This window comes from Rhinopithecus bieti, unplaced genomic scaffold (genome assembly GCF_001698545.2).
Source record: "Rhinopithecus bieti isolate Rb0 unplaced genomic scaffold, ASM169854v2 scaffold_5216, whole genome shotgun sequence".
Classification (NCBI taxonomy): domain Eukaryota; kingdom Metazoa; phylum Chordata; class Mammalia; order Primates; family Cercopithecidae; genus Rhinopithecus; species Rhinopithecus bieti.
This window is the reverse complement of record NW_016805021.1, coordinates 2186570-2211246: the sequence shown is the minus strand read 5'-3', so window position 1 is coordinate 2211246 and position 24677 is coordinate 2186570. Positions and strand designations below refer to the sequence as shown.

At 38.1% G+C, this 24677-nt stretch overlaps 1 protein-coding gene across 4 annotated transcripts in view; it reads right to left on the bottom strand.

The window, feature by feature from the left end:
• Positions 1 to 24677, bottom strand: part of MSH3 (mutS homolog 3) — a 230083-nt gene that overhangs the window by 75858 nt on the left and 129548 nt on the right. For all 4 annotated transcript variants that reach the window (XR_001885336.1, XM_017870930.1, XM_017870931.1 and 1 more), the window contains exons 18-19: positions 19169 to 19276; positions 15787 to 15898 (exon numbers count right to left, since the gene is read on the bottom strand). Coding sequence is in view for 3 of the 4 variants with exons in the window: in XM_017870930.1 (XP_017726419.1) it covers positions 15787 to 15898; positions 19169 to 19276 (220 nt within the window). In the remaining variant the exon portion in view is untranslated. The remainder of the gene's footprint in view (positions 1 to 15786; positions 15899 to 19168; positions 19277 to 24677) is intronic.

Below are 24677 nucleotides of genomic sequence, written 5' to 3'. Positions count from 1 at the left end.
AAAAAAAAAAAAAAAAAAAAATGAGCAGCAAATAGTTAGAAGACTATTGTAAAAAAGATATGATCTATATACTAACAAAAAGTACTTAGTAATTAATCTAATAAAAGATGTAAAAATCCTTTATAGAGAACACTTTAAAACTTTACTGAAAGGACTTAAAACCAAAATAAAAATACAGCAGGTCCTCAAATAATGTCATTTCATTCAATTTCATTTTATTACAAAATTAATAAAGAAAAATACATTCCCAGCCGGGGCACTGTCTTTGCATATTCTCCCTAAGCCTGTGTGGATTTTCTCTGGGTATTCCAGTTTCCTCCCACATGCCAAAGATGTGCAAGTTAGGTTCATTGGTGTAATAGCCCCGGTCTGAGTGTGTGTGTGTGTGCGCCCTGTGATGGGATGGCATCCTGTCCAGGGCTGGTTCCTGCCTGGTGCCCTGCACTGCCAGGATAGGCTCTGGCTACCCATGACTCTGAAATGGAGTAAGTGGGTTGGAAAATGAATGAATACAAATGATTGTCAAGTAAAAATTCATAAAGTATGTGATAATCACACAAATGCATGACAATAAACTGATGTAACACAAAAGTGATAAGCAAGTCTGCCATATGTATTACTTGTTTTTGAGCTGCATGGTAGGAGGAGGTGCTTCTTACAATCTTCACTACACAAACATTTACTCCTTGATTTAACCCACCATCACTATGACCTCTGTTACTCCCTGATTTACCAAAAATTATGTATATAACAATGTTATTTGTTTTTATTAATATTTCTTAAACATATAGCTCATACTTATTTCAATGTTTAATATTAGAAGTGTGTTGGGTCTTTATTTAGAAGTTTGATGATGTTTTCTGTGGCCAGAAATATGACATAGTACGACAAATATGACAAATACGACATAATATGACAAAATATTAACTTTGTTTATATCCATTAGCCTATGGTAAAATTGGTTTCATTATACGTCATTTCACTTAAAGTTGCAGTTATTTTCTTTTTTTTTGAAATAGGGTCTTGCTCTGTCACCTGGGCAAGAGTGCAGTGGTGCAAACATGGCTCACTGTGCCTCAACCTTCTGTGCCTCAAGAGATCTTCCTGCCGCAGCCTCCCAAGTATTTGGGACCACAGGTGGGTGTCATCACATCTCGGTAATTCTTTTTTTTTTTTTTTTTTTTTTTTTTGAGATGGAGTCTCGCTCTGTCGCCCAGGCTGGAGTGCAGTGGCCGGATCTCAGCTCACTACAAGCTCCGCCTCCCGGGTTTAAGCCATTCTCCTGCCTCAGCCTCCCGAGTAGCTGGGGCTACAGGCACCCGCCACCTCGCCCGGCTAGCTTTTGTATTTTTTAATAGAGACGGGGTTTCACCGTGTTAGCCAGGATGGTCTCGATCTCCTGACCTCGTGATCCGCCCGTCTCGGCCTCCCAAAGTGCTGGGATTACAGGCTTGAGCCACCGCACCCGGCCAACATCTCGGTAATTCTTTGGAGAGATGGGGTCTCCCCATCCCAGGCTGGTCCTGGGCTCAAGTGATCCTCTCACTTCAGCCCCCCAATGTTCTGGGATTACAGGTGTAAGAGTTCATACCCAGCCAGCAGTTTCCAAGAACCCACTGAGAATGTTAAGTGAGTACTCACTGTATCTACTGTTTTCATGGAGGGACATATTCATATGCTCACATATATATCACAAAGATGTCAACACCTCCCCAAATGGATCTATAGGGTCAATGCAATTCTAAAAAAATCTCAAAAATTTTCCCCCAATTAATTGAGTAAGTTGATTCTAAAATAAAGAGAGGAGCAAATGCTAAAGAGAAGTCAGAAAGTTTTATTAGAAAATAGAGGGGGAGAACTTTCCCTACAGATGTAAAAAGTTATTATAATGCTATAGTAAATAAGTTTGTGTGATTCTGGCTTACAGACAAACACTGACCAGTGAAAAGTAAGAGTTCAAAACAGTCCCATAAAAATTTGGAAACTTAATATATGATAAATAATTCCATAAACTGATGGGAAAAGGATGATTTGAAAATTGGTACAAAACAATTGATTATCCATATAGAAAGATATTAGATTCCTAACATATATCATGCATAAAAATAAATTCTGGGTCAGGCACGGTGGCTCATGCCTGTAATCCCAGCACTTTGGGAGGCTGAGGTGGGTGGACCACCTGAGGTCAGGAGTTCAACAGAAGTCTACCAACATGGAGAAACCCCGCCTCTACCAAAAACACAAAATTAGCCGGGTGTGGTGGCACATGACTGTAATCCCAGCTACTCGGGAGGCTGAGGTAGGAGAATCACTTGAACCCAGGAGGCAGAGGTTGTGGTAAGCCAAGATCGCGCCACTGCATTCCAGCCTGGGCAACAAGAGCAAAACTCTGTCTTAATAAATAAATAAATTAATTAATTAATTAATTCTGAGTAGATTGATTAATGACTTAAATTTGAAAATTAAACTTTAAAATGTTGATAAAAAATTATAGGAGAATATGTTTAAGACCTCAGGGATTGAAAGAATTCCTTATTTAAGGCACAACACCATTCACCCATAAAAGGAAGGACTGATACATTCAACTTCATTAAAGTTAAGGTTTTTGTTGTCATCAAAAGGTATCATACTGAGGCCGGGCAGTGGCCCACGCCTGTAATCCCAGTAGTTTGGGAGGCCAAGGCGGGCAGATCGCTTGAGGTCAGGAGTTTGAGACCAGCCAGGCCAACATGGTGAAACCCATTAGCTCGTGGTGGCGCACACCTGTAGTCCCAGCTCCTCAGAAGGCTGAGGCAGGAGAATCGCCTGAACCCCAGAGGCGAAGGCTGCAGTGAGCCAAGATCAAGCCACTGCACTCCAGCCTGGGCGACAGAGTAAGACTCCATCTCAAAAAAAGGGAGGGGAGCATCATATTGAAAGTGAAGACAAAAAATTACTCTAAGTAATCTCCTTAGACTTACATAGTTACATAAAATATTAGATTCTTCATCATTTAAAAGTTCTATGATACAAGTTCAATGTATTTAAAGTGTAGAATATCTCAAATTTTCTAATAAATAAATTATAATGTCTATTTCAGTATTTGTGTACATTAGAGGAAATTTAGATGCTTGAAAAGTCAAAAATAATATTAAGAAGACTTAAGTGTATGGAGCAGTTTTTTCCACCATCCCTTCTAAAATGGCTTGCCTGATCACTACGTTTGTTTCCCAACCCACATAGCAGTTTTAACGCTCTTGGCTGTTTTGCTCTGAAGTTAGGTACCAAGACTACAACTTTGAGAGCCAGACACTGCTGAAGCAGGCAAGAGAAATACCAACACACTCAGTGCTTTCCTTTGGCATCTACTGAAACACAAAATGTGATGAAAGTTGTTAGACTAGAACAAACTTCAAATAAAAACTTCACTTTCTGGAGATCATGGGTGGATTCCTGTGGGTCTTGGAATCCACCCATGGATTACAAGATAAGTTGTAATCATTACAAGGTAAGTTATTCTATTCTGTCTTCACTCCTGTGACAGTGACCAAGAAGATACCTATTGTTGAAGGCTAACCAAGAACAGGGCTGCCTAATCATATACATATCATCAAGGTCACATTAATTACTTCCCTCCCAGAGTTTCATTCACTATTGCCAGGCATGGTGGTATAAACAATGATAGCCCTTCAGGCTGGATTTGCCACCTGCTGACTGTAGATCCGAGGACTTTGAGTGAACATAGGTGGTAGTCAGACAGTGGTCACTATGGGCCTTGGGTAAGACCCAGTGTTGTGCTGGCTTCAGGTCAGACCCAGTGCAGTCCCAGTGGCGGTGGTCACAGAGGTGCTTGTGTCACCCCTTCCTCAGCTCTAGGTGGCTCAGCAAAAACAGAGAGGCTCCATTTGTTTGGGGGAAAGTAAAGGAAGAGACAAGAGTCTTTGCCTAGGAATCCAGGGAATTTTCCAGAACAGTATGCAAGACCACCAAGGTGGTACCTCTAAGAGTCTACAAGAGCTATAGCATTACTGGGCTTAGGGTGCCCCCTAATGCAGACACAGCTGCAGTGACCACAGATTTAGATCAGAACACCCAAGTCCCTTTGAATACTTAGAAAGCCTTCCCAAGGACAAGTACAAACAAGCTAGACTGTGAAGGCTACAATAAATACCTAATTTTTCAATGCTCACCAGGTCAGACCTGAATCCAGTGCAACACTGGGTCTCACCCAAGGCCCATGGTGACCACTGTCTGACTACCATCTATGTTCGTTCAAAGTCCCAGGGCTCTACATAAACTAATGCAAAAAACTGAAGAGGACACACAAAAAGGGAAAGATATTCCACATGCATGGACTGGAAGAATAAATATTAAGTGTCCATACTACCTAAAGCAATCTACAGATTCAATGCAATCCCTATTAAAAGACCAATGACATTCTTCACAGAAATAGAAAAAATAATCCTAAAATTTATATGGAAACACAAAAGGATCTGAATAGCCAAAGCCATCTTAAGCAAAAATAACAAAACTGGTGGAATCACATTATCTGACTTCAAGTTATACTACAGAGCTATAGTAACCAAAACTGCATGGTACTGGCATAAAAACAGACACATAGACCAATGGAACAAAATAGAGAACCCAGAAAGAAATTCACACACCTACAGTGCACTCATTTTTGACAAAGGTGCCAAGAACATATGCTGGTGAAAAAACAGTCTCTTCAATACCCCCATATGCAGAAGAATGAAACTGGACTCCTACGTCTCACCATGTAAAAAAATCAAATCAAAATGGATTAGAAACTTAAATCTAAAACCTGAAATTACGAAACAACTACAAGAAAACATTGGGGAAAATCTCCAGAACACTGGTCTGGGCAATAACTTCTTGAGGAATATCCCACAAACACAGGCAACCAAAGCAAAAATGGACAAATGGGATCACATCAAGTTATTAAATAAAAATCTGCACAGCTAAAGAAACAATCAACATAGTGAACAGACAACCCACAAAATGAGAGAAAATATTTGCAAACCATCCATCTGATAAAGGAAGGCTAACCAGACTATACAAGGAGCTCAAAGAACTCAACAGGAAAAAAACTAAAAAAAAATTTTAAAATGGGCAAAAGATCAAACGAAGACATACAAATAACAAACAGGCATATGAACAGGTGCAACATGATTGATCATCAGAGAAATGCAAATCGAAACCACCCATCTCACCCCAGTTAAATGACATATTCAAAAGATAGGTGATAACAAATGCTGATGAGAATGTGGAGAAAAGGTAACTCTTGTACACTATTGGTAGGAATGTAAGTTAGTACAACCATTACAGATAACAGTTAAAGGTCCTCAGAAAACTAAAAATAGAACTACCATATGATCCAGCAATTCCACTGCTAGGTATATATATGCCCAAAAGAAAGGAAATCAGTATATCGAAGAGATACCTGCATTGCCATGTTTATTGCAGCACTATTCACAATAGCCAAGATTTGGAAGTAAACTAAGTGTCCAACAACAGATGAATAGATAAAGAAAATGTGGTACATATACACAATGGAGTACTATTCAGCCATAAAAAAGAATAAGATCCTGTCATTTGCAACAACATGGATGGAACTGGAGGATATTATGTTAAGTGAAATAAGCCAGCCACGAATTAAAACAATCGAACTCATGGAGATAAAGAGTAGAAGGATGGTTACCAGAGCCTGGGAAGGGTGGTAGGTGGTGAAGAGGGTGAATAGTCCTTGGGTACAAATATATAGTTACATACAATGAGTAAGATCTAGTATTTGATAGGACAACATGGTTACTATAGTCAACAAAATTTATTGTACATTTAAAAATAACTAAAAGAGTATAACTGGACTGTCTGTAACATAAAGGATAAATGCCTGAGGTGATGGATATCCCAGTTGCCCTCATGTGAGGGTAACATTACACATTCTGTGTCTGTATCAAAACATCTCATGTTACCCATAAATATATACACCTACTATGGGCTCCCAATTTTTTTTTTTTTTTTTTTTTTTTAAGAATCAATTCCATGAGGTACCATGGCAGGATTATTCATGACAGCAAAGAGTAGGTAAAACAGTGAAACTTTTAAGGCAATTATGATATATCCATACTGTTGAAAACCACAAAGCCATTAAAAATTATCTGAAGACTTTTAAGAATATAGGAAAATATTCATGTTATAATATTAACTAAAAAAGCGGGATATAAAATTTTTTATATAAAAAATGGCTATTTTAAAAAATATTGCAAAGAAAGACAAAGGAAACATTCCAAAATGTTAACAGTGGCTGTCTTTGGAATTAAGGAGCAATTTCCTCCCTTTCTTTGTATTTCGAAACTCAATCTAACACTTATTTGTAAATGGATTCTACAGCAATGAGAGTACTAACAACCATTTGTTCATTGAATGCATACTATGTCAAGTATTATACAAAAATTTTCACTGTGGTGTCAATTTCTATGAGAGCCTTGATAAGCAAGAAAATGACAGAGTGTGAAAATAAAAGTATAAATATGAATAAAGAATTGGCTCACAAGTCAAGAAAGGTGGTTTCTAGTATGGAATTTGGGCAAGTCAATGCACCTCTCTAGGCTTCAGTTTCCTCCCCTCTAAAATCAGGGAGCTGAATTAAACGATCTCTTACTCTAAATTCAGGTACATTGCTTGAATATGTAGCCCTGGGTGGAATGAAAGAGCAGGAATTAAATTGGCACCAGAGCTCTGTCCCAGATTTGTTTGAAAGATGAGAAGTTGTGGAAATCGTTTGCATGAAGTACCTGGGAAAAGTGGTGCATGGTGAACCTGGTCAGACTTGGGGATACTGTTGTGGAGACAGATTTTTTTCCAGCCCCACTTCCTCACCCCAGGATTTGAGGATGTCAAAGAAGAACTAACTTCAAGGCTTTAGGAGCTAAATGTGTTCAATCCACTAAACTCAAATATTTGTAGGTGACAACATGGTGGCTTTCCTAGTAAGCCCTAAGAGACCGCCAGTGGGAGATAAAGTTGTACACCAGGCCCTCTAGTAAACACCAGCGGGAAAAAAGACACGAGACTGAAGAATCAGGAGGTCCTCTAGGTGCATAAAACCGCCTGCCTCTGTGCCCACTGCCACTGCCCTGACAGGTGACTGCAGTGGCTCCTGCTGGGTCTTCCTGCTTCTCCTCTGCCCACAATCCACTCTCCATAGGGCAGCCAGAGTGACTGTCATAAAAAGTAAAACAGAACTTGTCTTTTGCTAAAAGCCCTCATCCAGATCCTCAGAGCACTTCTGAGTGTCTAAAGGTCATAGTCTAAAGGCCAGGTCTGCCTCTGACCTATTCTTCTACTACCCTCCACCGTGTTCACTTGGTGCTAGCCAGACTTAATTTCTGCTCTCCTTCCACCTGCCAGAATACAACATGCTCGTTCCTGCCTTAAGGCCTTTCTACAGGTCTACACTCAAATATCAACTCCCAGGACACACCTTCGTTGGCCACCCAATCTACAGAAGCCCTTCTGCTCTGTCATTCTCTATCACATCAGCCCATTTTATTTTGTTTTAACCTTCTCTGAAACTACCTGAATTTTCTTGCTTATTATCAATCTCACTGCTAGAAAGTAAGTTCTCATGAGAGCAGGAACCGTGTCTTCTAGTTCATCCCCATTGCCTAGAACAAGGCTTGGCACAAAGAAGGCACCCAATAAATAGATCAAAGAGATGAATGTAATACAGGAAAGGCATTACAGCGGAGATTTCCACCATGTTTACATTTCAAAAACAATCATTTGCATTCTGTATAAAAATCTGTCAGGAACATATGACTCCCGTGTTTCCACGGTTCTCAAGATGACACAATAAGTAAGGAAATGGTCAAGACATTTCACTCATCTAATGTGTTAATCTCTCTTTTAGCAAGGATCGTGTGTATTTGAGGCAGCACACATCAAGGGTTCTCAGATATAAAAGACACATAAAATCTATCTGCAAGACCAGTGAGTACGAGTGAGTGTTCTAACCAAATAGCCAGAATCCGAAAGTTGGCAATAACCACCTCTCCACCTACTCTGGAGCCCACTGGAAATGACAGCAAACAAAAGCTGAAGTATCGCGCTGAAGGGACTATGTTTCTGGATAACAACTAGAGAGGACTGCCTTGGCGAACCTATGGAGAGACTAGAAGTACATTATTTTAAGTGCTCACTTTAGTATTGGCAATATCTGTCTGAATATCATCAATCAATAAGATCTTAGTATTGTTTATCCAGTATCTAAACAGTGAGTCTAAACTTGTGATAACTAAGCAACTTCCACATAGAATGTCAACTTCTGTGGGGGAAGAGAAGATCTAAAAATAAAAGGCAAACTTCAAGGTATCATAAGAAAATCACAGATAACAAGTGCCAGGCACTGTGCTAATGATTTTATATGTATCACCTCATTTAGTTCTTAAAACAGCATCACAGGGTGATACTAATATTACTGGATTCCCATTATACAGGCGAGGAAACAGGCCTAGAGAAGCTAAATATCTTGCTGAGCAATGTAAAACAACTAAGTCGCAGAACTGGAATGTTAAGGGAAGTTCATCCTCTGACCTGTCTCAATGGGGACGCTTGCCAAACGACAGGGAATCAGTCACTACTAAATAGGAGAAGAAAAGCTTTAGCTCCTTGTGTTCATCACTGAGTACACTAGAATGATGGACAGTCATAATATCCCTAAAGTCAGGAGATGTACAGCAGAAAAAAAATAAAAATAAAATTGTCACATGTTATTTTCCAAGACCTGAAAAGCTAATTTTCCGTAAAAAAAAAAAAAAAAAAAAAAACAGGGAGGCTAATTTTACCAACACTCGAAATACTCATTGCGATTAAAAAAAAAAAAAAAAAAAAAAAGGTGCTATCTTCCTTGACAGGCATAAATATTGACAACTGCCTTTAAAGAATTATTACAGGAGAACTATTTTTATAAGAGCTACAGACTGCCGGAAAAAGTTTGGTAGTTTCAAAGTGTTTTATTCCTTGAAAATATCAATCAACAGCAGGTTATGGTAAGAGACTCTTGAGTTAAAGGCTCCTCCAGACAAGCTCTCAGCCAAATCTTTGCACTTTTAACCCAAGGTGAACTAGAAACAAAAAGAGGGGAAATGAGGTTGGAGAGTAGCACCAGCTGCACGTTGAGATGCCAAAGTCAGGACTTAAATCCCTCCAACACCTGGATCCTGCCCAATTTACATTCCCCTGGGTGTGAAGGCTGGCTGTGCCCCAGCTCACTCACCTCCTTTTATAGATGAGGAAACCAAGACCCAGCAAGTATCGCAGTCTATCCAAAATGACAGTGAAACGAGAGCAGAGCAGGATTTGAATTTAAATCTCCTACCACTGTGAGTCGCTTTCCCACTACACCTGTGTACCAAAAGTAGTACGTGAGAACTTTAAAACCAGAGCAAAGAAAGGGATTTTTTCTGGCCAGAGGCTGGTGAAGGCTCTCAGGAAGAGGCAGTGTTTTGTTGGGTCCTGCAGGAAGAGTGTGAGTCCAATCATTGCAGACAGGTAAGAGATAAGAAGAGAGGGGAGGGCCATTGTGAGCACAGACAGCAGTGCAGGTCAGAACACTTTATCAGACAAACGTTCTTCTCTATCCATTATTTCAGAAGCAGGAGAGAGAAGAACCAGAGGAAAGGACTGACAGGAAAACAATATTCAATTGCCATTAATATTTCCCAGAATTTTAATCCATGGGCCCATGATTCAAAGATCATGCTATGTGAAAAACACCTTTACAGCATAATCTATGAGAATGTAATTTAGCCATGGAATTAAATCAAGCTTAAAGCTCAGACATATTTTATGGTATACATTATTACTGTTCTGCTTGGTAATTAGCCACAAATTGCCAACAGCTTATGAATATTACTGTAATTAGTTTTTTAAACTTTTATACAGCCAAAGCAAGTATTTCTGGGCCAGCTAGACATTATTTGTGCTGAGATAAGGGAAGGAATTGAGAAGTCTGTCCTCACCTTTACCAGCTTCAAGCACTTGTTCATGTAACAAACGCATGAGCACCCATTCCATACCACATGCGGAGCTAACAATTGAAGCACCCCAGGCCCATCTTGATCTCAAAAGAAGGGACTGTGACTAGCATCTCAGTGTCTACCCTGTCCCAGCAATAAAACACCTGGGTGGTGAATTCCGCTTGGGCCAGAGAGTTACAGGGTTCGAGCGCTTCCTGGGAATCTTCCTGTTCTGCATGTTTGACTCATTTTCTTCCCACCTAACAAACTGAGAAGCTGTCAACCACTCTCTCCCCTCCCCTCCATCAGTTGAAATTTATATTATTTATACTAAAAACAAAAACCTTACAAATGAACTGAAAACCCCAACTTTAACTGCTGTTGAAAATCCATCCACTAAAAAAACAGTCATTTGCTTTAGCAAACAAACAATCCTGGCAGAGCTGAGATTGCAGTGGGTACTCTGGGTTTTCCCTAAGCAGCAGTCCTGGGCTGCCTCACAAGGTGACAGGGTGCAAAGACACTGACCCCTTAACCCACAGGTGGCAGGTGGGGCTGGGGCAGCCACAGTCCCTGGGCCAGCCTCCTTGGCCCCTGAGCAACCTCTTCCTTCTCCTTTTAATCCAGTGTTCCATTAAAATACTACCATTTTCTATATGATGCAAAGTGAAAAAGGTTGGAAAGCAATGGTTTGCCTTAAAATATGTTTATGTTTTGGGAAACAGTTCAAGACGACGCATCCTGAGTAACTTCTGGCAGATCATTTCCCCTTTCTGAACCATAGTTTACTCAGAAGTATGAAGAGGTGGTTACACTAAAAGATCCCAAATTTCCCTTTTAGTTTGACAGTAAAATTATTCTGTAAATTGGAGAAATCCCCATATAATATCCTGAAAAATAACATTTTGTGTAGAAAATAAAGGGCAAAAATTTCAAGTGAGACTTGGAGACTGCTAAAGGTTTCCAGCTAATCCTTACTGATTTAATCAATCTGATTAGGTGCCAGCTATGTGCCAGAGAACTGTGCCTGATCCAGGGATTACACATAGGTGACAGAGTACAGTCCCTGTTTGCTTCATGCTTACAGTCCACTGGGAAAGGCAGACAAAAAAAAACAATGATTATAATTTGGTGGAATAAGTACTGAGATGTGGAGAAACAGAGTGGCAAGGGTATGTGAGAGGGCTACCCATCCCAGCTGGGCAAAGGAAGGCTGAGTGCAAGAGCTGACATCCAAGGCAAGACTTGAACAAACCAGAGCTGGGGAGTGGGGTGGGTGATTGGTGGGTGGATGTGGGAGTGTGTGAGGCGGGAGTAGTTGGGGTGGGGAAAGATGACATTCTAGGCAGAGGGAACACCATCTGCCAAGTCCCAGAGGCACAGTGACTTGGGAACGGCATGAACTCCAATCTGGCTGGAGTGTGAAGCATGAATTCAAAAGGGAGAGTGGCATGGCAGGTTCCAGAAGCCTTGTGGCTGCAGAGTAGAGAATCCATGGAGATGGGCAGAGTGGAGGAGGAAGCTCCAGTGGTGACCACATGTATAAATGCTTGGATTATACAGTGAATCAAGGAAGAGGAAAAAAAGAAAGAGGGTTTTAAAAAGTATTCTTAAAACTGGGAGAGGAAAAGCGGGCAGAAAGTTGGCTTATTCAGAGGCACTATAATAAGTTCACGTAATAGAGAATACAGAAAAGTATACTCTTAATTACATTTACAAAACACCAGTTCTTAAAACCCTGTGATTATCAAAAACAACAATGTCATTTAACTTTGAAATTATTTTCAGGGTATATTTTATAATTAACATTCATAAAATATTTTAAATTGAATTTTACGTAAGTTCTTTCTCAACACTATCCCTATATATAAATTTTTACCCTGAAAAATAGAATGCACTTCACCATAGCAACAGTTCTATATCAACTCCTACTCAAGTTAGAAAAAGCATATGTAATAGAAACGAATATTCTGGAATATTCTGAGGTGCCTGCTTGGGAAAAAAAATTACTCCATTTATTTTGTAAAGATTTAAGTAAAAGAGTTCAATGTTCTTTAAAACATTATTGTAATTAGAAGGCTATTTTAGTTCTTCAAATCTTTTATTAAAGCATAACATACTTTTTAAAAGAAAAGAATGAGAAAGGAAAGAAAAAATGAAAGAAAGAAGTCAATTTCTTGGGGTAATATTCTTGGGGTCAAGTAGATGGGCATGGAAACAGTAACAGGAAATTATTTTAAGAGACTTATAGTCCTAATATTTAGTTGCTTTGTTTATATTTAACTTACATTACTTTCTCAAGAAAAGCTGTATCCTACTGGTATTATGAGANTATTAAAGCATAACATACTTTTAAAAGAAAAGAATGAGAAAGGAAAGAAAAAATGAAAGAAAGAAGTCAATTTCTTGGGGTAATATTCTTGGGGTCAAGTAGATGGGCATGGAAACAGTAACAGGAAATTATTTTAAGAGACTTATAGTCCTAATATTTAGTTGCTTTGTTTATATTTAACTTACATTACTTTCTCAAGAAAAGCTGTATCCTACTGGTATTATGAGAACTGAAAAAAAATTCTTATGTTGACATAGTCTTTTTTTTTTTGAGACAGTCTCACTCTGTTGCTCAGGCTAGAGTGCAGTGGCCTCCCAGGTTCAAGCAATTTTCCTGCCTCAGCCTCCCGAGTAGCTGGAATTACAGGGAGGCGCCACCATGCCCAGCTAATTTTTATATGTTTAGTAGAGACAGGGTTTCGCCATGTTGGCCAGGCTGGTCTCGACCTCCCGACCTCAACTGATCCTCCCACCTAGGCCTCCCAAAGACATAGTCTTCTTTTTAAAAACAGTAAAAAGATTGGTACTTATTAACTTGTTTGATTAATAAATATAAAAATTTCCTAATACGTATGAACAGGTTTATAGACACTGGGTCTCAGGTTGCTATGGTATGAATATTTGTGTCTCTCCCAAATTCGTATGTTGAAATCCTAACCTGCAAGGCAATGGTATTAGAAGATGGGGCCTTCAGGAGATGGTAAGTTCATGAGGGCCTGAGAAAGACCCCTTACCCCTTCCACTGTGTGAGTACATGGGTAAGAGACCCTTTACCCATTCCACCATGTGAGGTGCCATCTAGGAACCAGGAAACAGGCCCTCACCAGAAACTGATCTGCTGGTACCTTGATCTTGGACTTTCCAGTCTCTAGAACTCTGAGAAATAAATTTCTGTTATTTATGAGCTACTCAGTCTATGATATTTTGTTACAGCAGCTGAACAGACTAAGACATGCATTATATACTACCAACAAGTCTTGTTATGATATGAAAATGCAATATTAAACTAGATGTCATTCAAAGTATTTCCTTTCACATCCGCCTCTCATGGCCAGCCAAATGCACAATGCCACACATCTCTGCCACCCTTGCTCACAGCCCGAGGTAGAATACTCTGTTACAGTCCCAGCTCACTACTATTCTGAGCTTTCTCTGACCTACATTCCAAATGCTACCCTACATCTCAATTTTTCACTGTCCTCAGAAAAGTTCCTTAGTACTTCTGTTTCTAACTACCTTGCTTAACATTTCCTTCATACACTAAAATGAAACCTGGCTGGCTGTTTGTTATTCCCCTGCAGCTCCCTCATTTGGGGGCTGACCTTTTTCTGCCACATCCAACCACGGACCATATACCTCAGGGTTCAGGGTTCAGAAGTTCTTCTTTGCTTCCTTAGGGCTTTACCACTGTCTGTCCTCAATCTAAGCCATCTATAAACTTCACAATTCCCAATCACCATTCCTTGCAATCTCGGACACCTGGATCCTTGTTGTCCTCTATGGCTAATCTTGCTGTTATCTTAGATTTCAACATTCACACGGACAACTTTTTCCCAAACTCTGTTCCTTGATCTCTTCATCTCCAAAGACCTTCTCCCTTCTGCTACCCACCTTCTATAGCCATACATAGGATCTTGCCATCACCTAGAAGAACACCACATCTGATATCAGAAAGTCAGGCATTTTATTCTCTGATACCTTCTCTCTCACATAACTACTCCCTACATATTAATTTTTTGACCCATCAACATCCCATTTCACCCCATGTCCTTGACCAAATTCTCATCAGGTTTCTCTGAGCCCTATTCTGGACTAGTTCTCAACTCTGACCTATAAAAACCTACAGACTTTGAGTAAAAATGATTTTGTCCACCCTCCCTACTTAGAAGCAAGCCCACTAGCATAGTTTCTAACAGCTCAAGGCTGCATCCTTAGGATGACCCCAGCCCCACTAAAAGTACCTGCCTGAGAAAGCTTGGTGTTGCCAAGATTCACCATCCCAGCCAAAATTTGGTGACAGGCAGCCAGATGCTGAAGCCCTTCTTAGAACAGTTACCTTAGAAAGCTTGCAATTATAAAGACTTTTTCTGCCCCTTTGGGGTATAAATCTATCACCCAAAATTGTCTTTTTAAGGACCAGAGAGCTGACTCTAGGGACTAGAGAGCTGACTCTTTGAAATGTGGTATTAGCAAACAATTAGTAAACCCACATGGGTTTCACATAAGCACACCTCACTCGCTCTCCTCCCCCAGCTCATTCCCTTTCCCTGTTCCCTCATACTCCCTTTAAAACACCCAGTCATCTATGCCAAAATGAAGTCAAGTTCAATTCACATCGGACTCTTCCCTACTGCAGGAGTATTATTGAATAAGATCAATCCTTACCACTTCAGTGCCCAGCTCCATTTAGCTTTGACAATGGAACTCACACACCCTGCCACCACTTCACTATTTTTCCCCATCTTCTATCACTCTCTTGCTAGTATTCTTAATCTTTTAGGGGGAAAAATGTAAATTTCTTCATATAAGTAAACTGGCCTCTTCCTTATCTCTGAACACTTCTTTCTTTACACTCTGCACTCCAACCTCACTCATCGTCTTTCAGTTCCTTGAATTCATCCTGCTATGCTTCACTTCCAACAACTGCCATTCTGGTTCTTCTACCTGGAATACTCCCCTAACAATACCATGGCTTGCACTGACTCATTCTTCATTTGATATCTCATCCCTGGGGAACATTCCTCAATGCTTCCCTGCCCTTGGGTTAGGTCAGCCTGCCACCTATCCCCAGGCCATCCTGGTCTCCTCCAACATGCCATGCACTAAGCTGTATTGCACTAGCCTGTCTTCTCTGCTATACAACAAGCTCTGTGAGGGCAGGGAAGAGTTCTGTCTTGCTTACCACTCTCTGTTCCTAATACTCGCTTTATTACCTGAGACACAGGCACTCAGTAAGTATGTGTTAAATAAATTAAGTATTCAGGATCATTCGTGTTATGTAAGAGAAATACAGCCCCTATAATGAAAATTCTCATCACTGGAATCTGCAAAGGCATCTCTGATTCTTTCACAGAACATCTGAAAATAGTCACAGTACAAAGGATGGAACACTACATGCTAACATGAATTTGCAAAACTATGGTATTATTCCAACTCTATTTGCATATTGGGTATTTACAAATGTAAAATATTTTTATTGGGTTACCTAGGATAACTAATTAGAACTAAACTTTTAGTTACTAAACCTATTGATAATCTTTCATTGGAAATAGTACCAATTCCACATTTCATGGTAAATATAAAACTATGTCCAGGCTTAGCCCATTTAAAGCCAAAGTTGAAATTTCTGTAACTTTTAATTATAAAAATGTTTCTTTCGTATTTAAAAGTTTGGGATGTTACGTCAACTTATTGTTTTGTATTATATGGTACTTACTGATAAATCTGTACTGTTGGGAACATATTGATCCTGTTCTCCCAGCAATACATCAATCACAGGGTGCCTTCCATTTTTTATTATGATTTTTCTTTCTTCTTGTACAGTTGGTCTGCAAAAAGAAGTATGTTTCAATTTACTAGGCATGGAAATAGCCTTAAAAAAAAAAAAAAAAACTCTAAGACAGCATGAAAATTTCAGTACTGTTTGTATGACAGAAAACAAAACTTTAACCATAGATTTTAAGAACATATGTCCAGAATAAAACCTTGAGTATAAAAGTTAAATTTGAACTATAAAATAAAAATTGGGAAAATATTTATTATTATAATTGTGCAATGAAGCACATACTTTAGAAGAGTCTTATAAATGGCTTCACCCTTGTAGTTTACCTTTACGAGATCTTGTTTTTCTTTTTTCTTTTTTTTTTAAGAGATAGGGTCTCACTGTGCTGCCCAGGCTGGAGTGCAGTGACTATTCATAGACACAATTATAGCACACTACAGCCTCAAGCTCCTGGGCTCAAGTGATCCTCTTGCCTTAGCCTCTTCAGGAGGCTGGGACTATAGGTGCATGTCACCATGCTGGGCTTTATTTTTCATTTTTCTATTATTGTCTGAGATCAAACCAATATTTTCACTAGTAAAGATAACAGTTCAGATTATTGCTACCAAATATAATAAAGCAAATCACATGAAATTATTTCTAGATGTAATTATTAAACTATGTGTTGGACTTGGAAATGAAATGACCTAAAATTTTCATACACTGTTTCATTAAAACATCTTTCTATGGCCTTTTGTATCTTTTACTTGGATACAAGAATCATATTTTGGCCTTGTTCTTTAAGTTTTTTAAAGACCTCTACATCTATTTTATCTACAGCTTTAGCTGTGTATTCAAGACCCTCTGAGCCCTGCCTTACTCTCAGCTCTCCTTCTCAGATGTTACTACTGAGACCAGCTTGCTGTCTACCTTTTCCAAACTTCTTCTGTGCATTTATGTTTATGTATGCATCATACTGGTTGTGATTTCTTTAGAAAAGTCATACTGTAATATATCATTCTGTAATTTAAAAAATTCAATAGTTTATTTTAACTCCCAGTACATACATAAAAAATAGATTTCACCATTTACTATCTGGATATAATATATTCCTTTAAAGTCATTTCACAAATAATTTTACAGAAATGAGAATAAGGGGATAGTAAAAAAAAAAAAATCAACCTCATGACAGATTTTAATACGAATTTAAACACAGCAAATCTCAAAAAGTTTTATTCCATATTCTCCTGGTTTTCAAGGCATATATATCTGAAATGGGTAACACATTCTGAAGATCATTGCTCATCAGCTGTCAAGCATGCATCTGGAACATATTCATTCATAAATACTAAATTCCAAATTTCAATACATTTCTAATAGGTTCTAGAGCTGATTATTTCTGATTCTTTTCACATTTGTATCAACGAAAATGCAAATACTTGAAGTTTTCGAAATATTTTAAAGCTTACAATTTTCTTAAAGAGATGGTCATTTTTGCTCCATAATTGCAAAATATTTTCATTTTTTGACTTATCAACACCAATTAGAATAATCAAATGAGTACCTTTATTTCTATATCCTTTCAATCTCCTGTCTGTCTATAAATTATAACCTATAACTTGTATCAAGTAAATTTTAGTGAATAAATATTATAAAAGATAGAAGAATACTATCACGTCTTTCAGCAAAACAGGATAGTCCAGGTTCTTGTCACCAAATATTACATGATGAATGTTTCCTATTGAATGATTAACTGGACGAGAATAACAGAGTTCATTTTGCCCTTACAAATACATTATTCACACACCAATCCTTGAGTTTGAGAAAATTCACCTAGGATATTGTCTGAGCATTCAGAATCTCAGATTTTGCTGATACATGAAATTTCACCATCACCATGAATATCCAGGGCACTGGTTTCTTTCTCTTCACATTCATCATCCGATTAACCTAATAATTATGAAAGGCCTTCTGTCAATTTTTTTCTCTTTGCCTTTATGGGTGAACAATGAAAAATTCTGAATTTTCAACCGTATTCAATGAAAGTTAGAAGCAGACTCCAACTGTGGCATCTGCATTCTTCTTTTATATCTTCTTGGAAGATGATATAACACAGGCAATACAATAAGAAAACAGATGATGTGATCGTGATTTCTCTCCTCACTTCTGCATCATCATTCTCCCATTTTCTTTTCATTTTAGACATTTTTTTTTTTTTTGAGATAGGGTCTTGCTCTGTCACTCAGGCTGGAGTGCATGGGCACTATCATGGCTCACTGTAGCCTTAAACTTCTGAGCTAAAGCAATCCTCAGCCTCCCCAGCAGCTGGAACTACAAGTGTGCACCACCACGCCCAGCTAATTTTTTAATTTTTGTAGTGATGGGGTCTCAGTATGTTGCCCAGGTTGGTCTCAAACGCCCAGTTTCAAGAGACGTTCCTGCCTCAGCCTCCCAAAATGCTGGGATTACAGGCATGAGCCACCACACCCAGCCTTACTTTTTCTTAAGTATATATAAACTCAAGCTTTTGGAAGACATACAACTTGTATGAAAGTTTTGTCTGAATTTTTTTTTTGAGACAGACTCTCACTCTGTCGCCCGAACTGGAATGTAGTGGCATGGTCTTGGCTCACTGCAACCTCCAACTCCTGGGTTCAAGCAATTCTCCCACCTCAGCTTCCCAAGTAGCTGGGATTACAGGCACATGACACCACGCCCAGCTAATTTTTATATTTTTAGTAGAGATGGGGTTTCATCATGTTCGCCAGGATGGTCTTGATCTTCTGATCTTGTGATCCACCTGCCTTGGCCTCCCAAAGTGCTGGGATTACAGGCATGAGCCACCATGCCTGGCCACCTGAATTTTAAAGTTAGATTTGTTTGTGCTAACATCCTTTATGAAAAAGAGAATAAATATTCCATTTTGGGATGTTTAGAGGTCAATAAAGAATAGTGGGATGAATATGGGCTCTTAACAAAAGGAACAGATCACTGAAATGCCCCCCAGTCCCTATTCTTCTCAGTCTTTTCTTGCCTAATCAAACTTTTATAATTATAAGTGTTCAAGTAAAAGCTAACAAATGAAAAGAGTGCTGAAACTTTATTAAAAAAGTCACCCACATAAACTTTAACATCTGCTTTCATTGTACTCAGTGACAGAGCAAGCAAGAAATGAATTTAATTTTCAAATCAAGCTATATATGTATGACATTCAACTTTCCCAAGAGTCTAACACATTTGAGTAACTGTAATATTTTATAATAAAGACACTATAATTAATTGAATAATGTCATCTTATCTAAGGCACTGATAGAGGAGAAAATGAAAAATATATTACCTGCAGTAATCTCCTTGCTTAGCGACCTTGGCCAGGGAGAAAATGCAGTCAACAGTTGCTAGGTGATGCACTGCTTTACACAAGTAGTGATAATGTTCACTGAATTTCCTACAGAAGCAGCAGCAACAACGAAAAGGTGAGCAAACTGATTTCTTAGACCTATAATAGCTCTACAACAAGCAATCACTTTATCAGCTAGTGTAAGCGTACAGATGATTAGCAGGCATTCCTAACAGTTAAGAGAGATGGAGATTACACCAGATTTACTTTTTAATACAATAATTAAATTATTGAGGCTTCTTTTTGTTTTGTATATAAATTTAAAACAGCTTCTATGTACAGATATCAACTATTAAGAATATATCAAAGATTTCATCTGACTCTGACATTTGAACTTAAGCTATAACACAAATATAGCAGTCATTTTCATTTCGCTTCAATAACATCATGAAATATTCATGTACATCAGCTTCCCCTGTGCTTCTTCACAGCATCCTCCAAACCTGGAATAACAGTTTCAATACCTTTCTCTCACACTAAACTGGAAGCTTCTTGAGAACAGATTGTCCATCTGATTAACCCCATTGTAGACATAACCTCTAGTTTATAATGTTGGCATAAAATAAACACTGTAATAAATATTTATTGAAGACAAGGGGAAAAGGTACTTTTCTCACTTATCTTCAGTTATCTTATTAATGCATATAAAAACTAAATTTTAGATTTGTTTTTTAAAAGATTATGGTCATTGCCTCAAGTCTTTGGCTACTTAAAACTATAATACCTATTGATGTAAAAGCCTAAATGGCTTTTATTGAAAAACTTATTTGGAAAACATACATGAATACTTTTTTCTTTTTTCTTAAATTATCCCATTATCTCATATCATAGTATTTTATGTCAATGTGTGTAGTGTCGTATAAATTGTGGACATCTGTATGTAGTGATCAATTGTGGATGTGTGAAGTATACATAATTAAACTACAAAAATGACCCAAAACTTAATTTTTAAGAATGACCAGTATAAAGTATCTTTTTAAGTAACAGGAAACATATAGCTGAGCTTAAATCGTTATACTAACTACTCTGCCTCCAAGAGAGATTAAGAGATTGTTAGATTAAAAAAAAAACTTTAAGTAGGTGGTGATAAGTCACAAATTCTTTAAAGATTGGAAAATGAGAAAATGTAATTAACTAACTGTAAATAGGTCCAAAAGGAAAGCTGAAAGGAAAACAAACATTTACTAATCAAAGACTATGAAGAAGCCACCACATGTTTTTTCTTTATAACAACCATAAAGATAGGTCATTACCTAAATTTTACAAATGAAGTTCAGAGAGAAAAAGCAGTTACCCTAAAGCAATTGGGCCTAGACTCAAACTGAGCTCCTCCTATCACCCTACCTCACAGTGCAGTTTTACAGACTCCTACTGGCATCTTTCCTTATTTTTGTGCATACATAGAAATAAAATAGAAATAAGGTGCCTACTTTCTACATTTAAAAAATAGTGTAGCTCAGATATTCTGTACGACCTTTTAAAGATGATCCAAAAATGAGAAAAAAAACGACAAACAAACAATAAATGCCTCTCTTAAAAAACATTTCTCTATTGTAGTGTGAGTTTCAGAAATGCTGAGACAGTCTGTTTAGTACTGAAATCCAAAGGTTTCTAGAGTGCTTCCTAGCTTGAAAAAGATATCCAGATTACACTACTAGAGTGATGGACTATTCCTATATAATCATTATGACTTTTAAAACTGTAACTTCTCATTTTCTACTATTAGAATAAGGTATTGTACATAAATGACTTTTTCCAGATACTAGGAACATTTTAACTATCCAGCTTTATTTCTGTGTTTTTTTGTGAACTGAAAAATATATTCACAGTGTACTATATACTTATTTGCTGACTAGACAGAACATAATGACTACAACTTATCTATTTCTCACTGAATTAAAGTTCATCAAAACAAATAATATGATTCCCAACGTGTTAGAATCTGTGCAAAACCCCAAACACAAAAGGGACAGGCCCCTGGCATCAGACAGGCAGCCCTCAGGCACCACTTTAAAATGTGGAGGGAAGTGGGGATGGCTAAGGGATCCAAAAAAAATAGAAAGAATGAATAAGACCTACTATTTGATAGCACAATAGGATGACTATAGTCAATAACTTAATTGTATATTTTGGAATGGCTTAAGGAGTGTAATTGGATTGTTTGTAACTCTAAGGATAACTGCTTGAGGGGATGGATACCCCATTCTCCATGATATGCTTATTCCACATTGCATGCCTGTATCAAAATATCTCATGTACCCCATAAATATATACACCTACTATATACCCACAAACATTTAAAAATAATTTAAAAAATAATAAAATAAAATAAAATGCTCCTTAGTTTTGAAGATACCACATGTTGCATTGACCTAACTGTCCTGGGTGTTTAGAGTTAAGAGTCACCCTAAACCCAGAGTGGCTGCTCACTGACTTTGCCTTGTTATTCCTGCTCTGGCTTCGACTTTATTTTTTCTTTCCTTTTTTCCTTTTTTTTTTTTGAGACGTAGCAATTTCACTCTTTCACCCAGGCTGGGGTGTAGCGGCACGATCTCAGCTCACTGTAACCTCCACCTCCCAGATTCCAGCGATTCTCCTGCCTCAGCCTCCAGAGTAGCTGGGATTATAGGCGTGCACCACCACGCCCAGCAAATTTTTGTACTTTTAGTAGAGACAGGGTTTCCCCATGTTGGCCAGGCTAGTCTTGAACTCCTGGCCTCAAGCAGTCCACCTGTCTCAGCCTCCCAAAGTGCCGGGATTACAGGCATAAGCCACTGCACCTGGCCATGGCTCTGACTTTAGATCTGACCACTCACTGCCCTCTTGTACTGTAGCGTATGCTGTCCTTGTTCTAATTACTGACCCATTCGGTCCTCCTATCTAGGCACCCTCTCTTTTGCCAGAAAGCAGCCACATTTGCTGTTTCTGCCCTTGCCTCTTGGTACATGAGCATCAAAGCTTTAGCAGTAACAAATGGTCAGTTTTTTTTCTCACTCTTGCCCTCCTTCTCAGATCCTGCCCAGGTCCTCAAGACCCTAATTTGCTACTACTTAGCAGCTTGGCTTGAAGGTAGCTGTCTCTGATGATCTAATGTTTAAGATGAAAATGAGTTAACACAGCTCTTAGTGGGTCCCATTTCAGTTACAACAACAAAAAAGCAGGGAGGGATAAAGTAATTATTTTGATATGAACAACAATGTTCCTTCTGATGTCAATGGTATAAATAAGACATGAATACAATGAAAAACTATCAAAAACCTATAACATCATCATAACTCTTAAAGAAGCCTTGACTTCTTGGTCTTTGTCCATCTGATATACTTTGCCCAACTTCAGGGAGATTATCCATACTTAGAAAAATGGTAAGCTGGAAAAGGGTCAATGCAGATAACAATCTGATAGACTGGGTTTATAGCATAACAACAAGCAATTTTATCACTATGCTACCAACCAACTTAAGGATGAAGTCAAGGATGCACTGTATGCTGTGCATTATGTGAAAATACACATATAAAATTGTATCATACTTTTACTTTTTTACATCATTTTCTTCACTTAGTAATTAAGAGTATCATATGCTTCTGTGATGTTATATTTACTGTTATATAATTTAACCTCTGGCCAAAAGATATTGCTGAATCCATAAGAAGCAGATGAAGACACTTGGGTTCTAAAGCTGTTATGGTGTTATGATGACTACAGAAGTTTACCATCAAGTGTTGCTCAATGATATCTGAAGTTAATAAAAATTGAAAATATCTTATTTGCAAATGAATTTCTACCATTTTTTATTATATATTATAATTCAACTTTTAAATAATTTGCAATTGAGAAGATTACTGAATATACACAGTCCATCTTCTAGAACAAAAAAAAGAGAGACATGTTTCAAGGGAGGATTTACTCCACAGCAGTGTCTACAGCCTTAATTTCTGGCAACATTTTGATCAAAAGTAGTATGACTAATACACAACAGTTAGTACTTCAGTAAGTGACAAATACATTTGTAATGCTGGTATTCAATCCTCTGATGTCAGGTTCACTGAGGTTAATCACTTTTTTAATGATATCACAGTCACACCATCTGGCACCTCAATAAATAGTGTACATAACAATCAATGCTGCTCTCAAGTGGGGGCTCTAGCTGCAAAATGCTCTAGCTAAATTTCAGTCAATATTCCTCTTTTTGGATAAAAACTTCAATGCATTTTTCTTATTCTGAAAGTAATATAGGTACATTATAGGTACCTCTGAAATCGTGCTCAGTCATCCCTTGGTATCCATAGGAGACTGGTTCTAGGACCCCCCTGCAGATGCTAAAATCCAATATGCTCAAATTCCTTACATAAAATGGCAAAGTAGTTGTATATAACCTACGTACATCCTCCTATAGGCTTTAAATCATCTCTAGATTACTCACAATACATAATACAATGTAAATGCTATAAATAAATAGCAGTTATATCGTACTGTTTCAGAAATAATGACAAGCGGAAAAAAAAGCCTGTATGTGTTCAGTATAGATGCTACCATCCTTTTCATTCCTCGAATATTTTCAATCTGCAGTTGGTTAAATCCATGGATGCAGAACCCACAGATATCAAGAGCCAACTGCATTTGCAAAGGAAAGAAATTAAAATCACCAGTAACCTCATCATCCAGAAATAATCAGTTAATGTTTTGAGTCTATATATATATATACACATACACATATATGTTCACATGTATATAGGAAGAGATATTTCTCCAAAGATATACACATGGCCAATAAGCATATTAGTAATACAATAAGCATATATAATCTTTAAAATATAGAATCTGTATGCTGTGCATTATGTGAAAATACACATATAAAATTGTATCATACTTTTACTTTTTTACATCATTTTCTTCACTTAGTAATTAAGAGTATCATATGCTTCTGTGATGTTATATTTACTGTTAGCTCACTCTTTGCAACCTCAATAATAGCGTAGGGATAATATAATAAAAACTCCTGGGTCAACCTAGTAGAAGGCCCAGTCAGAAGGCTGATACAGTAAGAATGGTTTGAGGTAATAATGGGCTGTTAGAAGACAACATAAAAAGGGACAAATCAAAGAAACATCTCGAAGGTGGAAAAAGACAATCAGAAATTTGATAACAGGTTGGGCATGGTGGCTGGCACCTATAATCTCAGCACTTTGGGAGGCCGAGGCAGGTGAATCACTTGAGCCCAGGAGTTCAAGATTATGCTGGGGAACATACAGAAACCCTGTCTCTACAAAACACTTAAAATTAGCCAGGTGTGGTGGTGCATGCCTGTGATACCAGTTACTAGGGGGCTGAGGTGGGAGGACTGCTTGAGCTGGGGAGGTAGAGGTTGCAATTAGTCATGATTGTACCACTGCACTCCAGCCTGGGTGGCAGAGTGAGACCCAAAAAAAAAAAAAAAAAAAAAAAAAAAAAA